Source organism: Dasypus novemcinctus, chromosome 26 (genome assembly GCF_030445035.2).
Source record: "Dasypus novemcinctus isolate mDasNov1 chromosome 26, mDasNov1.1.hap2, whole genome shotgun sequence".
Classification (NCBI taxonomy): Eukaryota; Metazoa; Chordata; class Mammalia; order Cingulata; family Dasypodidae; genus Dasypus; species Dasypus novemcinctus.
The window spans coordinates 17850630-17874350 of NC_080698.1; the positions used below are offsets into that span (position 1 = coordinate 17850630).

The following is a 23721-nucleotide window of genomic DNA, read 5'->3' on the forward strand; positions in this document are numbered from 1 at the left end:
CCCACCTTGGCAGGCAGGTGACGCCACAGCCCCTCCTCGATTTCTCAGGCTTATCAGGTGACAGTTCAGGCCCCAGGACAAGGGCGGCGTGCCCTGGAGGGGCCTCCCTGCGTGGAACTTACTGTTCTTCTGAAGCTGCTGTTGAGCTGCTTCGGGTCCTTTAGAATCAGTTGTTGGCACTGTCTTCCCTCCGACTTCAGCTCCTCCAGGATCACCCGAAATCCTTTTAGGAACTCGATGCCTAAGTGAGACAGAATGCTTTTATTAAAAGCAGCCCTAATTACTTCTGGACACACCTTTCTTCCTCCAAGAATACCCAGTCCTCTCCACCTACACCCCAGAGTTAAGGGAATTCTTACTCCGGCCAGAATATCCGAATTTATGTAAGGGGAAGATGCACGTCCTGCATTCCTTTGGTAGAGGCCAGGTGATTTTCTCTGTTCTGCCATCACTAATTTACCTCTAATCCAGCTGGCCATTTCACGAACGTCTCTTGCCTCTGTGGCACCGGGGTTCAAATATTTAGACGCAAGTCACAACTGATCATATATGTCTGCAGCGGAATATATAATTTCTAGGCCATTAAGCAAGATGCATTCAGCTGGCGATAATCCCCCATGTTGCCTAGGGAATAACCCTAAACCACGTTTCCTCTTTTAAGTTTTTATCCCCGTGTTTGCTGGCACGTTAAGCTGAACAACATACAAAATTCCCATCAAAGTGTGTGTCTGCACGCAAGGGGCTCCTCGCCTTGTGATTAAATGGCAAGGAGAATGCCTAGGTCATTTACAAACGGTTCTCACCCTAATCGCGCCTGAAAGGCAGACACCCAAGAGCTGCCCACTGTGCGCTCTGCGCAAGACTCGGAGGCCCCAAGACGCCCGCAGAGCCGGTGAAAGACGACGGCCCAGCCTCCCGCCACCTGAGCTTCCCCTGCTGCACGGCCGCCTAGACACTTTCAAAAGGATTAAGCTCCGATGGCCAAAAGAGCCAGCACCGGGCCCTGTATCCCGTGGAGACCGGAGAGGTCCCACTGCAGCTGGAGAGCCCCAGAAGCCGGTCTCAATTGGCGCGATATCGGTTTCACATTCTTTCTCAACTCTAGACAAGGAGTCATTTTTTAAGCTGCCCTCTCTCTTCCCCCAGAGCAAAAGTAATTACACAGGATGCAATTAAGCAGGTGGGAAAATTACTGATGGCAAAATCTTTTTCTCTTTCGAATAGGTGCACCAATCCTATGATTATTTGAGGACGAGCACATAGTTTCTCATCGGTGGGGCAGAGAGGCAACAACTAGAGCTTTGCATTTTAGGGGTTCGGAGTATACAGTACGCAGGCACTGACTTCCATCTCGCGGGATTTAAATAAAAAACCCCCCGAGAGAGGGCTGGCCACGACCCGACCAGCCAGAAAGTCACACGGCGACCCGCGCGAGGTCTTCTGACCAGCGGCAGTTAGCAGATGTCACCGGGATTTGCACCTCTTGAGATCCAAAATTTCAAATAAAGATTTTTGAACATGTCCTTGGTATTTACACTAAGATGGCATTTCTGCAGTGTCCCCAAAACTACACTTTAACAACAGCTAACTAACAGGAGGTTGTGCAGTTCACAATTACATAAAATTTCATCAGCCAGGGGGGAGGGTTCTAGTCCTCATTCTTAAAAGACCAGCCTGAAAAATCGCTATGGCAAATTCAGGGGTGGGGGCGGGGGGAGTAAAGGCAGCACATTGTATTCCTGTATCACAGTGACACACTTATCACAATATTAGCGCCTGACCATTCCATAACGATTAGAAATTTTAGGGAACTTCCCATGAAGGAACTTGCATGCTCCTCCCCATCATTTCCTTCATTTAAATTATCCTTGCAGTAAAAGGAGGATGATATTATTATCCCTGTTTTACAAAGGAGGAATAAAGTTTAGAGATGCTAATGACTTGGCAAAGGTCACACAGGAATTAAATGGCAGAGGTGGGATTCCAATTGGGTGCTCTCAACCCACATGTTTTCTGCCTCGCAAAGAATTGGATAGAACCTGTCTGGCCACCCTCACCCACAAATCATCTCCCAGGAAAAACACAGTCTTCCGCTATCCCTGCTCCAGTTAATTTTCCTATCACCAGCTTACACCTCTTGCTTTCATTCTAAGAAGGGAAACTGCAATTTGTCAGGCCAACCCCATAAACATTTAGCCTTACGTCGAACAACCACTTCCCTTTTGTCCACAGAGAATGTTTATATCTTTAAATGTTAAGATAATATTATTTTTGGGAAATTCACTGGGGTTTGACCCAGTGATGTTGACAGGGAGAAGTGAGTCGGAAAAACACGTGAGCGCCGTCCAACCCCATTCCCACCACTCACTCCTCTTGCAATCTGGTTTTTCCAAGATTATCCCACTCAGATCGAGAAATTCAGACTTCATTTTACTGCTCCCTTGGCTAGATTCTTTTTTCTCAAGTCTAAGACTACGTGATGATGGCCAGGCAGCAGGCTGAGAACCAGGCTCTGAAGATCACAACAGTACCTGTGTTAAGAGCTCTCTCTCCATAGAAAACATGGTGAGCGTGTGTGTCTAATTCTTACAACAAACCACACGCAGCAAATTCCAGTTTACAGATGGGGAAATGGGGGCCCAGAGGTTTCAACGCCTCTTTTGTGAGGCAGACTCTGGGTTCACCCCGAGGCCCACTGGAACCAAATGCCTGGGCCCTTCTCCCAGCCCCCAACCCACCCTCTTCCTTCCTGGGTAATATCAGCTTATTCAAGAGGACAAGCAGAGTCGGCCCAAGCTGAATCGGGCCAGGTAATGCAGGTTTGCTTTTTTGTTAGTTTGTCTCTGTTTCGGTCGGTGTTTTTTTTTTTTTTAATTCACTTCGTTGTCAGTATTTAACAAATGGCTGATTTCGTGGGTTTCACATTAAAAATGGCATTTTCCTGAAAATTCGCAAGATGTGCCCACTGGGGCCCGTGCATCTCTGTGGTCCCAGAAATGGCTTACTCAGGATGCCAAAGCTATTACGTTCTTGGATGGGGCTATGTGCTCCCGTCACTGCCACCACCCACGGCAGAGACAGAGGCCACGGCTCCAGTGCCATTTATCACTCACACACTATTATCTTTCACACCCACATTGTCAAGGAAACAAAGACCAGCCGTGGGCAGCAGCCTCAAGCTGTGTGTGCACCCAGCCAGAGCACACCGCAGAGAGCACAGCGTGCCTGTGCCAGCCACACTCACACCCAGACATGCCCGGTGCCTGGAGGCCGTGGCGCCGGCGGCCCTGCACTGGGCGCCGCCCACCCACAGGGGACTCCCTTTTGACCACTTACCGAAGGCCCCCGGGGACCAGAGAATGGTGACCGCCACCTGGTCGTGGCAAGCGTACTGGCTGATGGTGATGTTCTGGGCGTCGGCGATCACGTGCTTGCCCACCAGATTCAAGTAAGTGGTGCAGTCTAGAGGGTTGAAGGATAAACAGTTACATTCAAAAATGTGTTCTTACTTCCAAGTTCGTTTTCTCAAATTACACAGAGCATGTCTGGAGAAGACCAAATCTGTTCTGTTTAAAGATGTGTGTTTCGAAAGCCCAAATATGACCTCAAAGATTGACTGTTTGGAAAAATATAAGAATGCTTCCGTGGGATTTCTATCACTCCCCCTGGCTCGGGTTAAATTCCAGGACAGTTTTTGGCGGATCATATAAAGTCTGAAGCGTGTGTGGGTATCTGGCATTAACTATGAGGACGTTTTACCTAAAACAATAATTATTTACATGGATTCAACCAGCTTCAGTATTAGAGAGTGATCTGAAACAATGGCTAAACAATCCCTCCCTCCCTCCTTGCCTGCCTTCCCTCTTTTCTGAAGAAGAAACAGGGAGGCAGTGGGAGCAGGGAACTTAACATGAAGAGTGGCTGTGTGGGCAGTGGTTCATAGCAAGACTGTTAACCCAATTACTATCAGCAAAAGGTGCTAACATGGACATCTGTTAGGAACTGTGGGGCTCAGTGATAAGCTGGGCACCCTCAAAGTAGCATCGCCAAAGGTAAAACCTTTGTTCAGAAATACCACGTGTCATCAAGGCCACCCACAACACGCACTAAATCCACTGAGCCCCGCAGTACTTCAAAAACCAAAACCACCGGATTCTTCGTGGGAGAACATTACCCACCGCCACCTGTCAACGCAGCCCCAACCACGTGAGCAGCCGTGCCACCTGCTATTGCTGCATACACCCTCAAAGTCTGCAGGGTCCTGAAAAGCCTCCAGAAGAGTCCAGCCAGCGTGGAGCTGGGACTTCAGAGAACGGCCACAGGCCGTTCTAGCCGCTCGTGCAGGTAGAAACATCAACCATCCTGGCAGGCACCAACACATAATTCCTAAGCTTGTTTATCTCCATTTCTTTCTCATGAGTAAATCAAATACCCGCTTTAGTATTTTCTGTAAAACGTCTTTGGTTCCATCAAATGTCCAAACATGCCCATTACTCCTCTGAAGTTGGGGTGCTTTTCTCTCTTTGAGGTGAAGTGTTCAGTAGCATTTGCTAGGAAGCTCAGTTAGTCTGTTGCATTTAACCTTCCCCCCATAAAATGTACTGCATACTTCCCAGTTTTATAACTAAAAATGTTCACTGGAGACATTGGAAAACCACAAAATATAAGGAAAATTTAAAGTCACCTGTAACCTCTCACTACACAGAGCTAACTGCTATTAACATTCTAACAGATACTCTTCTAAACCTTTTCAACTGTGCACAACATCCCTGTTTTTTTTCTCTTTTTTGTTAAAGTATAAGATGCACAATGTAACCCCCTCTTTTTAAATGGCATCCTCCATGCTGCCCTGTGTCCTACTTTCTTGCCTAACTACATTAGGAGTTCTCGTCTCCAGAACCTCTATCTGCTTGCACAACAGTCACACTTACATTTTAATATACTTCTATTGAAAGGATGTTAATAACTAATAAAAATGAATTCTGCTTTTGATGAAAATACACTCTCAAGAACAACATGTGTTCTCTGGGTGCAGAAAAGAATTTTAGAATAGGAAAAAAGTAAAAAAACATCTGGTTTAGCACTCAGTTTCTACAAATGCAGAAACTGCAGCTAAGAGAGGTCAGCTGCCTGGCTCAGCAGCCTGCCACTGGCCAGCCCAGGCTCAGGGGCAGGAAGCAGTGCACAGCGGCTCACCCACATTTCTTACCACTTTCTCATCAGCACACAGCTTACAGCTAAAATAAGTTCTTAATCAGAGGTGTTCAGCCTGCAAAAATCCTGGCTGAGACCAGTTTCTCAATATAAAGGAAAGACAAGACCCCAACATACTTGTAAAGTTTAAATATTGTCGTTTACTGAGAACAATAATGAAAGAGAAACTTTGGCTGCTTTGGGAAAAGATGCACGAAGAGGAGAATCACAGTTTTTTAATATGTTCATTCCTGAACCCCTCTCTAAGTTTCTGTAAATACAATTATGCAAACACAAAGTCTAAGAATTAAGAAAATGCATTTTAATCTACTCAGGCATACCCCCTCTGAGCCAAAAGGACAAAGGTGGAATGCAGAGAGTTCGGAAGAAGGCAAGATCTGTGATGCTCAAGCCTCACTTATTGGCAAGACGTTTTCCTGCCTTAGGACATTAAATAACAAGGGAATAGCTAAAAGAAGATTTTATAGTTTAATGTTTAGGTGAAAACTTGGTGATTGGCTCTTAGCTATTTCAAACAGAACTAGTTAATTGAGCAACAGCAGGGACAACTGAGCAATAGCAGGGATTTCCTTATAAAGGAGAGAAATACCTTATTTAGAAAACCGAATAAGTCCTTTACACAGCCTGGATCCAATTATTAGCAAGTTTAAAGTTTTGGATTCTGGTTACAAACGCCCAAATCACATTTTGCCAAAATGCAACAGAGCTTCAGCAGTCTCAGGAGTTGGTGGGAGTTGTCAATTAAATTCTAATTAAATACCAAAGAATTAAAAAGAAAGCAATAACTAAAAGACAGCCATAGGCAAGTGAATCAAATATTTAGCCCCACTGAAGAAAACAATAAGATACTTTTAAGCTTTACAGGTATACGATCCTCTTCCACAAAACCCCATATTAAATTAGTGATGCAAATGCTTGTTTGCAGCTGACCGGAAAATTTTGAACTCTTGAATGTAATACAAGACCTGCCAGGACCAAGAGCGCATATCAGGAATCAACTTTATAACTCAAAGAAAGAAACCGTAACACATGTCTTTAATTACCTAAATCAAGTATCATCGACTTGCAAATCTTTCATTAGCATCACGGCATTTACATGGACAGGCACATTCTAATGGAAAACGTCTGTGTGTCATATGCCAGTCCTTACTGATTAACTTAAAACACCAATGCCTGTGACTGTGGGCATGAATTTGACACCCATATTTGTATATTAAAATTATATAAGACCTCAGACCCTTGCTTTAGCAGGTGACCATTCAGAGGCCTGCATCTGGCCAGCCCGCCTCAGCCCACAACCCCATCCAAGACACGGGCCAACTGTCAGGAGCTACTAAATTTGGGTCAAACTCCCTCTTGTCAATATTTTTACTTACAAATTATGGCGCATATGGCTGAAATGCTTGTAATTCTATGTAACAACCTTCTTAATAAATGGAAGCAGCTGCTTAGAGGGGGTTCTATGTTTCATCAAAAAAACAAAAAACATACCCCCATCCTGCCCTGTGTAAATTAATTCAACCAGAAAGAGTTACGCTTTCTTTAGAGAAAGATCAAAAAAAAGGTGCTTCTATTCTAATCCAGTTGGAATGACTCCTAGTATTAACAGAGATAATTACTGAGTGCACACCGCAGTCCAGCCACCAGGTTAAGGAACTATAAGCATTACCTCATTTAAACCTCAAAATGATATTAGGAGGGACAAATTATTCTTTTATACGATGAGAAAACCGAGGCATGGAAAAGTCAAGTCCCTTGCTGTTTTTGTTTGCTAAAGGCTGCTGAGTGCAACATACCAGAAATGGGTTGGCTTTTACAATGGGTATTTATTAGGTTAAAAGCTTACAGTTCTGAGGCTGGCAAAGTGTCCAAATCAAGGCACCATCAGGAGACGCTGACTGACCAGGTGCAGCCCTGAGCAATGGCAGGGTGTAACGGGAGCTCTGCCCATCTCGCCTCGCCTCCAGGCTTACTGTCCCCTGAGCCCGGCTGTGGGTGATGAGGCACAGGGCTCTCCCCTCCCCCGCCGGCCTCCTCTCTTGCAGCCTCAACGTCCAGCCTCTGGCCTCCAGGACTTCTCTCTCAGCCTCTCTGAGTTCCTCTGTACCTGCAGCTTTTTCTGTGAGTCTTGGCATGTTTCTCCCATTTATAAAGGACTCCAGTAAGAGGATTAAGAACCACCCGGGGCCATGCCCTACTGAAGGATCCAGTCAGGAAGGTCCCTGGACTGATCTAAGCAAATGGTCCACCTACAATAGGTTATATGCACAGGAACGGATTAGCTCTAAGGACATGATCTTCTAGGGTCCACCAGCTTCAAACTGCCACACTTGCCATAGCTCACATGGCTAGGGGGGTGTTGCGGTTGGAACCCAGGCCTTAGTCAGAGATGGCCAACTGGAGACCCTTGAGCCAATCTGCAACACTGCAACACAGACCTGCTTGGCCCACTCTGGGTTTGTGAAAATTTTGAAATCACTACCAATATTTTTTTCAATGTTCACATGAAAATGCAAATTTCCCACTCATCTGGAAAAGCCCAACAACCAGTAATACTTGGTGTGAATTCTTCCAAGGCTACAATACCACCTAAGCAATCCAGTTTGCCCCAGTCCCCACCATTCCCTAGTGACTTGCACTTGGGCAGCTTTGCTCATTTGCTCCCTGCTGGGCCCTACAGGCACTTGCCTTTTTTTCCCTAAAGTCATGGCTATGTCCTGAGGAACTCAGGAGTGGTCTCTATCCACAACTTCTCTGAACTCTGACACTTGTCCTGTTCAAGCTCCCAGATACTTGATTGGCTTTATTAAGACTGAGCAGCTTTGGTGTCCTTGACAAACCTGAGCCGGTTAAGAAAACTCCTCAACCACGAGTCCTGCAATGTCCTCCATTAGGCACCGCGGTGTAAGCTTTGGAATACCGAAAGGGCCCCGTGCTTGGGCGGGCAAGCCAGTTACTTACTGTCATATCTGAAGGTGATGTTGTACAGCCCGCCGTTCCTGCTGGCCGGCCCCACTCCCTGTGGAAAAACAAGGGAACAGGCTGTGGAGTGAAGCCAATCTGCATTTTCAGCACAGGCCCCAGGAGGCGAAACGCACGCATCTTTGTGGAGAACCAGTGTCACACCAGCCGCTGGGCGACTCCGCTCTTTCCGCCCGCAGCGCGACCCCCTCCAGCCCAGGGACTCCCGGCTGCCAGGCGCGGGACCACGTCCCCTGAGACAAGGGGAGCAGGCTGCTCTATGTCTGGGGGTTAAATAATAATTCATTAACAATAAAATTGGGAGACGGACTAAGAGCTGCCAGCTGGAGTCCTTCCAGTTGGAGCGGCTTCGAGCACTGATTGGTTATAAAATTCGCCTACCGGGGGCCCTCACGCGAAAGCGCTATTAAACCAGGACAGAGAGGCAATTCCTCAAGGCCGGGGAAACAGGTTTCTCATTCCAAGACCAGCAGTGAATCTGAGAATCAACCGTGACTTCTAAAGAGAAAATTCTTCACTGCATCCGTATCTATGCTTGAAATTCATAGCATAGGTCATTAATAAAAAAAGAAAGAAAAAAAAGACTTTAAAAGGTCTAAGTCTCCCTCTCACTTGGTGGCTGTGAGCCATCTGCGCTCTGCGCTCTGAACAGCAGGGCTAACGGCTCTGCTAGCCGTCCCCCTGGCATCACAGCAGCCACAGGGCAGCACCGGATCCTCCCAGAGGCTCTGCCTTTTCTGAACCCACAGGAACTACCACGGGAAAGAGCAGCTACCGATCTGCCCATCCCCAGTCTGATTCCCTACAAGTGTGCTGCTCGCAGCATTATTTGCAGGATTCTACCAAAATAGGTTAAGTTGGAAATGCTAACTGATAGGGGGAAATAGTGTAACCACGGAGCTGAAGATTCGCAGCCTGGGGTTTGGTGGCAGTCGAGACACAACGTTCAGAGAACACTTCTGATGGTGCCACAGCCCCATCGCTGCGTGGATTCCCACCGCTTAGCCCAGAGCCAGGCACACCCACTGTGCAAGAGGGAGAGACACACGCACACACAGAGTGCGGTAACTCGAGTGAGGACTAAGCAGTCACACAAAACCTGAATCAGCACGGCACATCAGCCCACGATGGACTGGGGCTGCCCTTCCTCCTGCTGCAACCTGTGGTCTCCTTGCATCCTCTCTTCCCCGCATACAAAGGAGTCCGGAATTCCTCACCTGAACTGGAACACTCTGGAAAGTATGTTCCCTTAATAAAATCCTAAGAGCTCCCACAACTCCTTAAGGATGGGGCCACAGTCTGTGCCCAGTCTCCAGATGGCCAATCCTAGGCTAATACAACCAGGGAAGAGGGAGGAGCATCTGACCCCCCCCCAACCCTTTGGCAATGCCAAGACCAATGCTTGAGACCCCCCAACCAGAGTCTTTCCCCTCTTACAAATCACTAGGGACAGGAGCTGGAGAAACCAATCCACTCACACGATGCCAGGCATGCAGGGGAACAGTACTGCCACCTGCCCTCATGTAACCAAGGAGCAATGCACTCCTGGGTGCTGGATCACAGCCCAGTGCACACAGACAAATCTCAAGTCACACTCTGGTCCTCCGAGAACTCGCAGTTCTGGGGGTAAACAACAAGGTACTCATAGCTAGAGAGAAAAAGCCAGCCATAAATAAGCATACCTCACATGAAAAGACACAGCACAGCCCCTGGGTCAGGCTCAGATTTAAGGCTAGGGATGACACACGCCAGGAGCGTCAAAGAGGAAAGGACAACTGGGCGACGAGGGAGAGCGAGAGGCAGTGTTGCAGGAGGGAAACGAAAAACGGAATTTACAGGCCAAGGAAGTATCGGTGACCAAGAGCAAGCCACTCTACTGGGTCTGAATCAACTTGCTGTTTTGTTTTGTTTAAAGATTTTGCACAACTTTCCTTGGAGCGAGGGAGAATTGAGGGGGACCACATGAAACTATGTAGAGGAAGCACTTTTCACAAAAGAAACTCATCCTTTTTAACAGCATGTGCTGAGGCGCCTAGGAACTCTGGTAACCAATTACCGGACTCGTGGAACTTTGACAGCTTTTGAGTTTATTTCCTCTATATTTCTACTGCAACATGTTTTTAACAGATATTTATGGGGCACTTGAGGGCAACGCACTGTGGAGAGGAACCCAAGATAGTGAGATGTGCTCATTCTAAAGAGGTGCATACAAGAAGCTAACTCCCTCCTAAGCAGGTCCCTGGGATGCATGCAGAGTCCTTCCGAGGAGGGCCCAGTGAGCTGGCCACAGAGGATGGCCAGATTTGCACGAAGGGTCCATTCACTACTGCCACTGGGCACTCCACCCTTACCCATTGCTGGGCTAGGCATCCAGCAATGAACTGAGCAGGGTCCCGACCTGCAGGACCTTTGGACACCAAAGTGACATGCAAATCTGCCTTACTTCCCTGCTCCGGACTCTTCAGGGGCTTCCTGTCACCTCTAGACCATTCCTGACACAGCCCCTGCCTAACCTCGCGCACCGTCCTCCCGCAGCCCAGACCTTCCCCTCCCCGCTGCACTGCAGCACTGCTCAGCGCCTGCACCCAGGCACTTCCCCATTCCCAGAGTGCCCCTCTCTTCACTCACTGCCCACGAAGCCCCTCCTCCCTCCTCCCGTTCGCTGCCCCGGCGCTCATACCTCATCTAGCCCTGTCTAGCCCTGTCGACCTGCGTTCCTGACACCAGGCTGCCTGGGCAGTTACTTTACGGGAGCACAGCGACCCAACAGTTTGACTGACATGGCACTTCTGCTGATGGAGATGCAAAGTGCTTATTCTGATTCCAGAGAAAATGGGAGACCATGAGACCAGGCGACTCTAGGGACCAGTTCTTATGAGCACCATGAACACTTTCATTCCTGGAAGTCTTTGAGTCTTGGAAGTCAGGTGGTCCTTGCTTGGCTCACAAACAAAGCTTCCTGCTGCCCCCAGGCCCTCAGGGACCACCTGATGAAGGCTGTGCCAAGGCTAGCCCACAAAGCACCGCTATTTTCATTACACATTGTGAGAGGAGAATAACAGTCCTCCAAAAGATCTACATCCCAATCCCCGAACCCGTGCATGATACCTTACGTGGCAAAAGAGACTTTGCAGAAGTGTTCATGTTAAGGACCCCGAGATGGGGAGATGACCCTGGATTATTCAGGTCAGCCCAATGTCATTACAGGGGCCCTAAGAGAGACAAGAGGGTCAGAGAAAGAGACGTGATGCCAGAAGCAGGGGTTAGAGAGAAAGATGTGTAGATGCCATGCTACGGGCTTTGAAGGCAGAGCATGGAGCTACAAGTAGAGGAGTGAGAAGTTGGAAGAGGGAAGGAATGGGTTCTCCTCCCAGAGCTTCCAGAAAGAACCAGACCCTTGCTTTTAGACCCATAAGACCCATTTCAGACGTCTGGCCCCTAGAACTGTAAGATAATACATTTGTGTTGTTTGAAGCCACTTACGTTCATGGTACTTTGTTAGAGCAGCAATAAACAGGAAACTAGGACACACACTAATCTCAGCCACAGTATGGGTGAAATGGTGCCACCCACGACATGTGCCATCATTCACACACACACACCCAGAAAGGAAATGGACACATCACTGTGCTCTCTCCCACTCTGGCTTCAGGCACAAAGGCAACACTGGTCCACCAGAGCTGCTGCTTGAGGCTTTGCCATCCTACATTCAGGACTTCTCTGGAGTAGAGGAGTGGTCAGAAGCATGGGCTCTGGAGTTATGCAGATGCCAGTTTGCATCTGTGCTCTCTCACTTTCCAGCTGTGTGAACCTAGGCAAGTTTCTGAACCTCTCTGAGTCTCATTTCCCTGAGCTCTAAAGTGTGAATGAAACTTCCTGGAAAGGATTGCTGGGGGGACTAAGTGAGATGATGAATATCAAGTGCTCAGCACAGTATCTGACACAGAATAAACTCAGATGGTTATGCCATCATTCCTAATAAACAAGGTGAGGGCGTTTGCTGCAGGAGGGGATATGTAAGGGAGACAGGGAAAGCTTTCCAGGAAGTGGCTTCTCCCACGTTTGCTCTGTCTGCAGCATGCAGAACCTAGGAGAGATCGTGGAAGATGGGGACAGACAAACGGACGGGCAGGTCAGGGCAGGGGGCGAAGGTTCTGACCACCAGACCAAGGAAAGTGCTCTGCTGACGGTCACGGAGGAGCTGACCCCTGCTGGCTCCATCTCTGAGGAGTGCACTGGTTGCACCAGAAGGGGAGAGGCCAGGAGGCAGCCCCCCACCCCCACTGCCACCACCCCACAGTCCTGGGCCCGGGATGCTGGGGAGCCTCAAGAGCTAGTCATTTTCTACCTGAATGAAGGAGTGAATGATGAAGCCCAGTAACGCACATGAGAACCCAGGAGACCCTGGCTGGGTGTTACAGGGTAATTTGGGGGCTCAGAATCAGGGACCACAAGTAAGAAAACGCAGCCTGGGAAACTTCCAAAGCTGATGGAGATCCATCCTGCCCTTAAAATCCTTTCTTAAGGAAACAGTCTTCAAGCTTTTTGCTACAAGACACACAGTTTTGATATTTAATGAGCTGACAATTAAGAATACTTGTTTGTTGCCTGTTACTTAAAAACTATAAAATGCCAATGCCATGGCCTCGGGGTGCCACATTCCTTGTTAACTAATTGCTCCCATTTGCTGCACTAAAGGGCAGCTTTTAATTTGCTCCAGTGCCAGCTCAGAGGCAAGCCCTGGGTGCCTGGAGCTCTGCTATGAGATTCCTTTAGTTGGTCCTTGGTAAGTAGCGAAGGAAGCAGAGGCAGCGAATAGGAAGGAAATGGAGAAAACATCTTTACTCAGGAAGGGGGTAAGGTAGATAACCCTTATGTGTTCCAAAAGAATAAAATTCAAAAGGCAAAAACCCACTCTGTGCTCTGGCTGCATGGCAGACGGCAAAGGCCTGGACACAAAGACAAAAACCCACTCTGTGCTCTGGCTGCATGGCAGACGGCAAAGGCCTGGACACAAAGACAACCACGGGGCGAGATCCCACACAAAGCGGCCTGGAGATCTTGGCCAGAGGGGCCCTGGGAGATTCTGAGCCAGGTGAAGACAGTGAGTGACATGTCTAATCCAGCTGCCAAACAGCTTAAGTTACCATTTCAGGAATATGCATTTTGAAGAGGACTACACTGAAGCATAGAGCCCCTTTTCCGAAGGAGGGCAGGCCAAAAGGTAAAGGCCTAAAGCAGACTGCTTTCGAATCAATGATAGGGGCCTCCCAGGACGCTCGCCATGCTGTAGCGAGCCTGAGCTGGGGTGACAACGTGGGAGCATTCATCAGAAAGACCACGAGGCGGGTTCTTAGAAGGCACCACCGGGAAGCACTTAAAACTATGGCCAACTCGTACTTCCCGCTTCCCGTATATTTTCTCCACGTTGGATTTCCAGTGTCAACGAGGTGAAAGGGTAGCAGGCTCCGCATCCAGAGCAGGACCTGCATTTTTCCTTCCACCAAGGACACGATAAGGGCAAGAGGAGCAGAATGTGAGGGGTCTTTCACGCTGTTCAGGGTCAGATGGTTTCCAAAACGAAGACAGATCCCACTTACTTCGGTTCAAACTTTAACTTATAAAAGAAAAAAAAAAAAAAAAGTCAGCGAGGGCAGAGAAAGCCCAGGTGATGTAAGCAGGGGAGAATGCTGGCAAACCCAGCACCGGAGGAAAATCAATCCCCAAGCCGGCCTGGGCCTGGATGGAGGGAAGATATTCCCTCCACGTTCCCGGGTGCGGTTCAACCCCCCATGTAGCGGCAACCAGCTTTAGGGACAGAAGGACACCAGTGCGCGCCGGGGAGCGAGGCTGGCCGTCCAGGGGGAACGCACCGGCCCTGGAGGGGCTTCCCACCGGCCGTTGTTACCACGTGGGGCCGTTGTTACCACGTGGGGTCCGAGGAGGGCCAGAGACCTTAGGCTAATTAGGGAGCTTTGCTCCGGGAGGTAGGAGCTCAGTGCTCCACTGCGCAGCCTGTGCACCAGACCAAAGCGGCCGTCATGATTCATCTCTGACATGTTGCTAATCAGCACACACATGTTCCTAATTTCACGCTCCCCAAAGGCAGGCTGAAGGGACAATTGTTTCTGAGCTCTAACATGGAGTTCGCCCCCCATGCCAAGCTGCATCCTGCTTATCAAACCCGATGCCCTGGAGGCTTCATCCAAGCCTCCTTTCACCAGCCCCACCGGCCCCCAACCCCTGAGACCCAGTTCCCTACAGATAAAGATCTGTTGGGACACTGATGCTTTGTCTCTCAGACAGCAACCTCTCCAAGTAATGGCAAGGTCCTTCCTGGCCCCAGGCTTTATGCCTGTCTTATGGCTTTGTGGCTGGAACATACACACACAGTTACAGCCTGAAGATACGGGCGCACAGAAAAGCTGACCTTCGTTCTGTGTTTAAAAACAAGGCACAACGAAGCTCTGCAGCCTCCTTAGTTTTCACAAAGCCTAAGCCCAAGTTCTTTTTCCAATTAGTCTGTAGAGGATCTGGGCTGTGTGTTCTCCTCTGGCTGATACTCACAAATAGACAGGATTGTTCCATTTTTTCCAATTCTGTAAATGTTAAAAGCAAGCTATAAAGCATGCCTCTGGACGGAAAGCCAGCCCTTCCCCTCGGCTGCACACACCACTCCCATCCACCTAAATGAGAACCGTATGTCAGCGAAGCAGTATCTTTAAGGTAACAGTCAACCCATCTGTAGTTTAAAAAGCACCCACAGACAACTCGCAGAGACAGATTAACTGGTTTTCTGTAAATACTGGGTAAAAAGAGGAAGCAAACAACCAACCACCCACACACCCACCCAGCAGATTAGCCACTGGCTTGCTCTCACTCAGCTGTTAAAAGATTCACTGCGAGGCCCAAGAAAAGTATCTTCAAGCAAGGGCAAAATAGTGATTAGACAATAGAGGAAAACTTAAAGCTATAAACCTGGCTGTTATGCCTAAGCTGAGAGGAAATGTTCAGATCAAAAAAAAAAAACTCCTAATAAAAAGCCTTAGGACCACACAGGGAGCAGTGCCCGGAATTGTGCCGGCTTCAAATATGTTTCCGAGGCCCGGGGACGGAGTCTCCTAATACTGTATCACATCTGGAATTCTGCTTTTAGAGCACAAATGCCTCCAGAAATGGGAGATTGTGACGTTGCCATGGGGACCCAGCCTCCTTCAGCCGGGCAGGTCCCGCTCATGCCCCACACATGTGCTTCCTTCAAGGTGGATTTTACATTTTTTAAAATTATGAAAGGCTGCGCTTAGGTTTTAGTGCTAATTGAAACATCACAGGATATGCTTGCAAGCAAGGTGATCCTTTCTGTCAGCCCATTAAGTCTGTCCACATGGTGGTCTTGTATAGAAAAACCTCCTACAAATAACAGTGAGAAGAAGCAAGTCAACGTTAGACCCTTTTTCAAAAGCTATTTGTGGCGTCCTCCCCCTGTTCTCTAGGAGGGAACCAGTCGTCCAGCATCCTTTTTATACTCTCCTGTTCTCTGGCTGCAAAAAATCCCAGGGATCCACCCTGTGCCCAGGGCTGCTTCCCACTGGAGGCCCAGGGGAGGGGGGCCCCTGCCACCCCCAGCTCAGACCTCACAGCCGCCCTGCCTTGCCTCTGCAGGAGCTGCGTCGCCCGGGTTGCTAATCCCATTTCCCTCTGCCACAGCGGGGGTTCTTCACTTTTAATCATTGACGTTATGGGGAGAGGGTTTCTCAAACCACTAGGAGAATTCTGTGAGAAGCACTTCTTACCCAATTGTCCCCAGAAAACTTCTTAATTTTGGGAGTTCTTGGAGCTCTTGAAGGCCGCTCAAGGGCCTCTGAGGGGTTCACAGGCCCCAGGACCAAAGCCATGTTTATACCCCAAAAATGCGGAGGCCTCACTTATAAATGAGAGAGTGCACGTGGGCCTCCCCTCGTCCCAGGGATGCTTCCCCTCCAAAGGACCCGTCCAGGGCGCAATTCAGATATCCCTCCCAAAACCCCCTTGCCAGCTGGCAGGTGCCATCACCCACAAAGATCACAGCCATATTCCCACAGCTGGCTCAAAACAGTGGTCCAGACCCCCATCCCACCCCCAGGAGCATTCTCCCATCAGTTTTGACTGGAATGTTCCAAACCCAAGCAGCAGCGACCCTTCTGATCTCTCTCTGCAAGATCTGCCCCTTTCCAGATGCTTTCGGGGGCGGTGCCTCGGCCAGCCCAGAGGTGAGCAGCCCAAGCACTGATGTCCCCCCAGTTCTCAGCCCTGCCCCGGCTCTGGGATGGCACTCAGCACGGCGTGACTTCCCGATCGAGCCATTTCCATTTAGTCAATTAGATACCACATCCTGAAATACTCCGAGATGCAGTGGAGTCTGTGAGCGCCTGTGTGTGTCCACACACACACACACACACACAAACCCCACCAGGAAGTCGGCAGCGCGGCTCCAGGTGTTAACACTTAGCGCATCCTGCCGGCCCTGGGAGGCGGACACAGCAATTAGGCCCTTCCAGGGCCGGGCGCCTTTGTCCCCGGCTAACATCATTAGTGTCTGACTTCCTGTGCACAACGGGGCCTCCCAGGAGGCAATCGCCGGCTGACCGGGGCAGGGCATTAGACTTACTTTGTCAAAGCCCCTCAAATGTTAACAAGCATGTGAACAAGCTTCTCCTCCCCCCACCTCGGCCCACCAAACACCGGCAGGACAATTCTCAGCCGTCTCTGATCAATCTCCTTGGGAGGAGCAGAAACGCCTCTCTGTGGAAAGGGCCTCCGGGCCAGACTTCTGGAGCCCTCCTGGCACAAACAGGCCACTCACATGAGCGCCGCCCCCACTCCCGGCGCCTGTCCTGCTCAAGTAGGGGGAGAAGGAGCAAAGGGGAGGGTGCCCGGAAACGTGAGTCCAGGGCTATGCAGTGCCCAGTCCCCTGCCCCCAAGGCACAGAGTCCCCTGTGCTGATGAGCTGGACACAAGCCTCGGTGCAGGTTTGAGAAGCATCCTGAGGCTTTCCAGCACACACTGGTCAGACCTGAAAATGGGAGGACTGGGAGTTGCTACATAGCTCCAGTCTCACCATCAAAACCCCTCTCTCAGCAGCACTCCCACCGCCAGGACCAAAATCACAAACAATTCCCTCCCAGCAGAGGGGCTCAGCTTCTCATCTGTAGGGACACACACCTGAGTATTTGCTGAAAGCTGTGGCACACATGGACACAGACGCAAACTGGCAGGCAAGCCACCCGCAGCCCTCCACCCGGAGTCATGCTCATCACCAGGCCTGCTGGAGGGCACCAGCGGTGCGCTAGGATCCAGGGGGTGCCTGGTGTTAAAGCCAACGTTCAAATGCAGGGAGGAGCGACGGTTGGAGGCAACATCTCTGTCTTGAGTGAACTCGGGATTAATGCCACTCAACTATAAACTGTTATAGGCATTTGTTACAACTCAGGAACTGAACTGTTTTCCAAGATGCTGCTACTCATGAACTTTACAAAGTAGCAACATAAAAGGGAACTCTTTTTGGCTGTGACTCACATGAGCCCATCTAAGAGACACACTTGTCACGTTTCAGGTCACAGGCAACAATGATCGTGTCTGCAGTCAAGTTAGTTTCATCGAATCAAGTTAAGAAATAAACCAGTGGGGTGGATTCTTTTTCCAACTGGGGAGGCGCCATTGAATGGGGCAGGAAATTAGAGAACAGAGAGGACAGGTGGCACAGCCTATTTTCCCACTCCTGCTCAGGCACACGCTCCACTGCGATCGCAGTCTGTGGTGCTCATGATCAACACACAAAATTGGGGTAGGTTCGGGTCCATCTTTAAGTATTCACTCAAGAGCCACCTTCAGGGAGGAGAGTGCGAGGCAATCGAAAACTCTAATTTCCCAAAAGGAAGAATAATCTATGGCTTTGACTTCTACTCCAGACTTCTACTCCAAAACTCATTAAAAAGATGCTGGTATATGGGAGAGAAAGAGCATCATCACTCAACATGATGCAACAGCCCCCCAGTTTATTTTAATGAAAGTTATGACACAAATTTCAAAGGGTAAATAATCTCGCTGTGGGTTCTGAATTGCTTTTTGCCAAACTAATTTTAAAAGTCAATCAAAAGGATGTACTCAAACATTAATGATCCTTCTAACTTTACATCTCCCCACTTCTTGGATGGAAGCCATCAGTCTGCCATTAGTACTTAAACTAAGCAATAAATCTAGAAGGGTCTCTTTCCTAATTTCCCAATGATACTGCATGGAATTCCCATTAAAGCAAGCACACACACACACACAAAATGATACCAATTAAATCACCGTGTCATTGAGATCAGGAAATAACTGTTTGCCAAGAAGTATTCTGCTTTGTTTCCTTTTCCTTCGACAGGTAAATATTTATTCTGAGAGGAATGGAGAAGAATGATGCAAAAATAAAGCATCAATGTCTCAATCGATTTTAAATTTAGATAAACACTCTTCGTGGATGAAGGAGGCAGCACAAAGTTCCCAGGAAAGGATAAACTAGAAAGTAAATTCATTATGGGGCAGACAATGCAATTTGAACAGCAGGTAGGAACAAATTTCATCTCGTGATTCGGGGGCCCTGATGGTTAGACACTGTTTCTCCTACATAGCTGAAGCAAGGAGATGGCACACACCACCTTCCTTGACGATCAACAACAAGAAATAGGGAAGCAGATGTGGCTCAAATTTTTGGGCTCCTGTCTATCATATGGAAGGTCCAGGGTTTGATCTCCAGAGCCTCCTGGGGAAGGCAAGCTGGCCCATGCGGTGAGCTAACCTGAGCGGAGAGATGGCCCAAGTGGAGTGCTGGCCCGAGCAGAGAGCTGGCACAGCAAGATGACCCAACAAAAAGAGACACGGAAGACAGACAGTAAGAGATGCAGCAGACCAGGGAGGTGAGGTGGCACAAGAGACTGAGCACCTCTCTCCCACTTCAGAAGGTCCCAGGATTGGTTCCCGTTGCCACCTAAAGAGACGACAAGCAGACATAGAATGCACAGCGAATGGACAGAGAGCAGACAATGGGGGGGGTGATGAATAAATAAATCTTTAAAAAAAGAAGAAGAAATTGATGCATCTTACCCCCTTCATAAAGCTTCCCATGAAGAAATATCTACAAAATCAAAGAAATATGGTGCGAATACATTAGAAACCTCTAACATATACCATAAAGTTAGTGTGAAACAGAGGCTTACCATTAAAGATTATCGGCAGTGATTAAGTATTATTTTTAAAAGAGGCTGGTCTGAAGATTCCAGCAGAAATGATTCCACGTTGAGAATGGGGAGCTGGGTGGGCGTGAGGACTAGCTGTTAGGAAACAGCACTGCTTCTCAGGACAAAAGACATAAGTTCAAGGCAAAAGAATTTCAAGTACAAAGAGTATGAAAATCTCCCCTGTCCCCCGTCATGGTCTGAAGCTTTTTCCAGATCCTCTCTATTGCATGCACCTCATGTACTATGACTCGACATAAATTAGATCCTAAGAAGCAGAGCATTTGTTCCTGATAATCTCCACCAGCTATCAACACACACAGTTACTCCTGGGAGAACCAATCTTGTAGAACGTGGGACCTCAAGGGGAGAATGAACAGAAGGATCCTCATAATGGAAGGGTTACGACCTGTGGGCAGAATTCTTTCTAAGGGTCCAGTCGGCTCGAATCACCTACCATACCGGACGCAGAGAAAGCACGAGGACTAAGAAGCTGTGCCTTGGGCCCTGTCACCTGTTCCACAGCCAGTCTGTGTACACGGAAAGGCCCAGGCTTGGCGGGTCGCATACACGCTCACGCCCCGGGACATGATGTGTCACCCTGAAGGCTGCTCTGCAGGGTAACCAAACCCCTATCACTTACCCTGTGGGTTTTTTTTTTAATAATTTACACAAATTTAGAGGATTCTATGATTAGTTGGCTGGTCTCAGGTGAGTAACAGGACTGTGCAAAATTTAAAGGGAAACTGGCAAATTCAAGATACAGACTGACAAAGCCCTCCCTCCTGCCTAATAATCACACCACAGGGTAATCACACTAGCGGGTCATCACACTACAGGGTAATCACACTACAGGGTGAGGATACCTAAGGGCTTCAATTCTTTCCAGAAAGTAGGGGGCCAGGAGAATGCCAATGGGGATTGATTCTACAGAGCAAGTGGAGGTGGTAAAACAATTGGCTGGTAAAAATTATAAATTCCACTTTGTGATTAAAATCACAACAACGGTATAGCCAGAAAGATCTTCACCTCAAGAACTTAGCCTGAACTGCTTAATGGGTATGGATGGGGCCTCCTTTTGGAGTGATGGAGAAGTTTTGAAACTAAATAGAGGGGGTAATTGCATAACATAGTGAATGTACTACATGTCCCTGATGTGTTCACTTGAAAATGGCTACTTTTATGTTCTATGAATTTCACTGCAGTAAATTAATTTAAAGAAAAACCAGACAATCTAAAAGCAATATTTAGGGAAGTGGATGTGGCTCAAGCAATTGGGCTCCCATGTACCATATAGGGGGTCCCGGGTCAGTTCCTGGGGCCTCCTGGTGAAGGCAAGCTGGCCTATGTGAAGAGCTGACACAAGAAGATGATGCAACAAAAAAGAGACACAGAGGAAAGACAATGAGAGACACAACAAATCATAGAGCTGAGGTGGCTCAAGTGATTGAGTGTCTCTCTCCCATGTCGGAAGGTCCCAGGATAGGTTCCCGGTGCCTCCTAAAGAGAATACGAGAAGACAAGCAGACCCAAAAGAACGCACAGTGAATGGACACAGAGAGCAGACAGTGAGACAAGCGGCAAGGGTGGGGGGATAAATAAATCTTTTTTTAAAAAATTAAAAAAATAAAATAAAAGCAATATTTAATTGTACCCTGAGAGTCCCTCCTCATGAATTCATTAAAATCCTCAGCTCAGGTCCAGAATTTATCAGCTGGACGTGTGAAGAGTTCAAAATATATTTCACACTGAGGTGGTCACTTTGAGTGATGAGAATAAGAACATGAAGACTGTCCATTGTGGAAAACAAAGCTAAAAGAAACCAGAGAACTAACATTATAACTTACAGAATCAATGTGCTAAGTTACGCAATTGTGCGCCGCGTAATAGAATTTCAGAGAAGCGGGTGATGAACAAAGGAAGGTCTGCTGGGAACGTGTCTTTACAGAGGAGGGAGGTCTCCAGCTGGATGTTCAGGCATGTCTAGCTTTGGGGTGAGTGGAGGTGACCATTTCAAGTAGACACATGAGCTTCTGGGACCAAGTGCACAGCCTGTGCACGGCACATGGAAGCATCCAGCAAAAGACCAATATTCCTTGGGAACAAAGCAGAACCTTCCTCGTCAGCCAGAACCAAGCTTTGAGTACCTTCACGCCTTTACTGTTAAATACCCCAACTGGCCTGAAGTCTGGACATGGAGGGCCAGCTTGCCCACATCAGGAATTCGCAGGCAAAGTGAATGTGTAGAGGATCTGGCAGACAGGAACCTGGGGAAAGGGTCGATTCTACAGAGCAAGAAGAGGAGGTAAAACAATTGGCCAAGGCGGTGAAGGGAGAAGAAAGAGGGAATGAAACGGCAGCTTCAGAAGATGAGCCAAAAGGACCAGCGAGCTGAATCAAAGGGACAGATCAACCCCAAGCCCAGGAGACTGGAGATGCACCAAGAAACCGAGAAGGCTGTGCTGGAAAACCTCCCGTCCTCTATTTTCAAGATGGCCAGACTCCCTGCCCCTAATACAGATGGAAGGTATCGAAGGGGCGAGGGGGAGTCCTAGTCACCACCTACTTGTAATTTTTACCTTATCTCCCCTCCAAAACTAAAATGTCACTAACCTTTGGAACTGGGTGAGTCTCTCCACCAGCATTTCTCTAATCTTCCCCTTTGCTCCTACACAATCCTGACTTTCCCATCCACGATGTGTCCTGCCCCTGGGGGGAAATCACTGAATAATGCTCTTTGTGAGCTTTTATCCACTCTTCATCAAAATCCCTAACAATCTCAATCATCACACCCGATCTTGACAAATCTGCCCTTGGCAATGGAAAAAGGCATTGGGAAGACTGTTGGTTCAGCCTATCAGATCTTTGTAGGCAGGTAGCTCGCTGGGCACTGTGTGGGCAAAGCCACCATTGGCGGGTTCGGGATCCTGCCAAGGCAGCCTTCCAATCCCCCAGGTTTTGGATAAGAACAGACACCCCAAGTCATGATGCTTCCTGAGATCTGTTCAGTGCTTTGCAGTCTAATCGACTGTTAATAGATTAAATCTTTCCGCAGTTTTTGAAAGAAAGCTATCTGAAAAATACAGAGGCAACCAATGGTGAATTAAAACCTAATTTACCAGTAGTTAATTAGTTATTGATTTTTTTAACCAAGCATTCCCAACCAACTGGTCTACTAGCTAGCATTCAGAATAAAAACTTTCCAGAATGTAAAGATATATAAAGTCTAAAAGATCAGCTAAACAATTAATACAAACTCAAAGTTATCAAATTAAATCTCAGTTCCAGCAAACCCTTTCTGGCCAAAGCTCAAAAGAACGGTGAATTTTTTGTTAATTCTCAGACCATCCTGTTTTGAACATTATTCAACACTTGTCACCATATGACAGATACAAGCCTGTAGGAGAGATTTGGTGGATTAATTTTGGCTGCGTGGCTAACGACCTTCCTTCCTGAAAGTTAAAAAAAAAAAAAGTGCAAGTGTGGTAATCTCTGGGATTTTATTTAACTCTGAAATGAGGCAAAGAGGAATATTACATCTCTAGAATCTATTTCCAGACACTCAGAACAATTCTAGAGAAAGTAAATATTCTACACTGGGCAAATACTTATCACCAACTAACATTTATTGGGTAGTAACACAGCTATGATTCTTCTTGATGTCTTCTTGAAGGTTACTTCAATTCATAAACCTAATCTTTAAAGGCATAAAAAAAAAGAAACGCTGCAAACACCAACTCAAATAGAACCATGTCGTCTTACAAATTCCCCTAATAGCCACATCTCTTTACTTCATCTTTGGCATTCACGATTTAATCCCATTGCCAATTCTTCTCATGCTAGAAGCACTCTCAATAAGCTTCTAGAAGATTTGCCTCTCTAGAAAGTAAAAACACCACCTAGTAGGAAGCCTGGCTTGACTGCAGGCCTGGAGGGGCTCAGGTCTGGAGGGGCTCAGGTCTGGAGCGCCACAGCCTGCTGCCTGTCTGCATGGCATTCACCAAGAGGGCACTGCCTGGCAGGGAACGCAGAACAGGGTTGGATCCTGGGCGAGCCCCGCCCGCAGCCGGAACACTCCCACAGTCTTGGGAAGCAGAAAAAGAAATTTCAAAGAAGGACACAGGGCGCTTCTACTCCTCCGTTCCCCACCCCCACCACAAATAATCAACCATAAAATTTTAACACCTCTCAAAGACTGCAAGAGGGACAGAAAGGACAACGTGTAGCCTAAGGCCCTCCCTCAGGTCAACGCGATTTCTTTCTTTAAGGTTT

The 23721-nt window shown here is 48.1% G+C and overlaps 1 protein-coding gene across 1 annotated transcript in view; it reads right to left on the reverse strand.

Moving 5' to 3' along the window:
• The window catches only part of IL17RD (interleukin 17 receptor D), a 66577-nt gene that overhangs the window by 19632 nt on the left and 23224 nt on the right, over positions 1–23721 (reverse strand). The window contains exons 2-4 of the mRNA XM_058288904.1: positions 8176–8233; positions 3337–3462; positions 123–241 (exon numbers count right to left, since the gene is read on the reverse strand). Of these exons, the coding sequence (XP_058144887.1) occupies positions 123–241; positions 3337–3462; positions 8176–8233 (303 nt within the window). The remainder of the gene's footprint in view (positions 1–122; positions 242–3336; positions 3463–8175; positions 8234–23721) is intronic.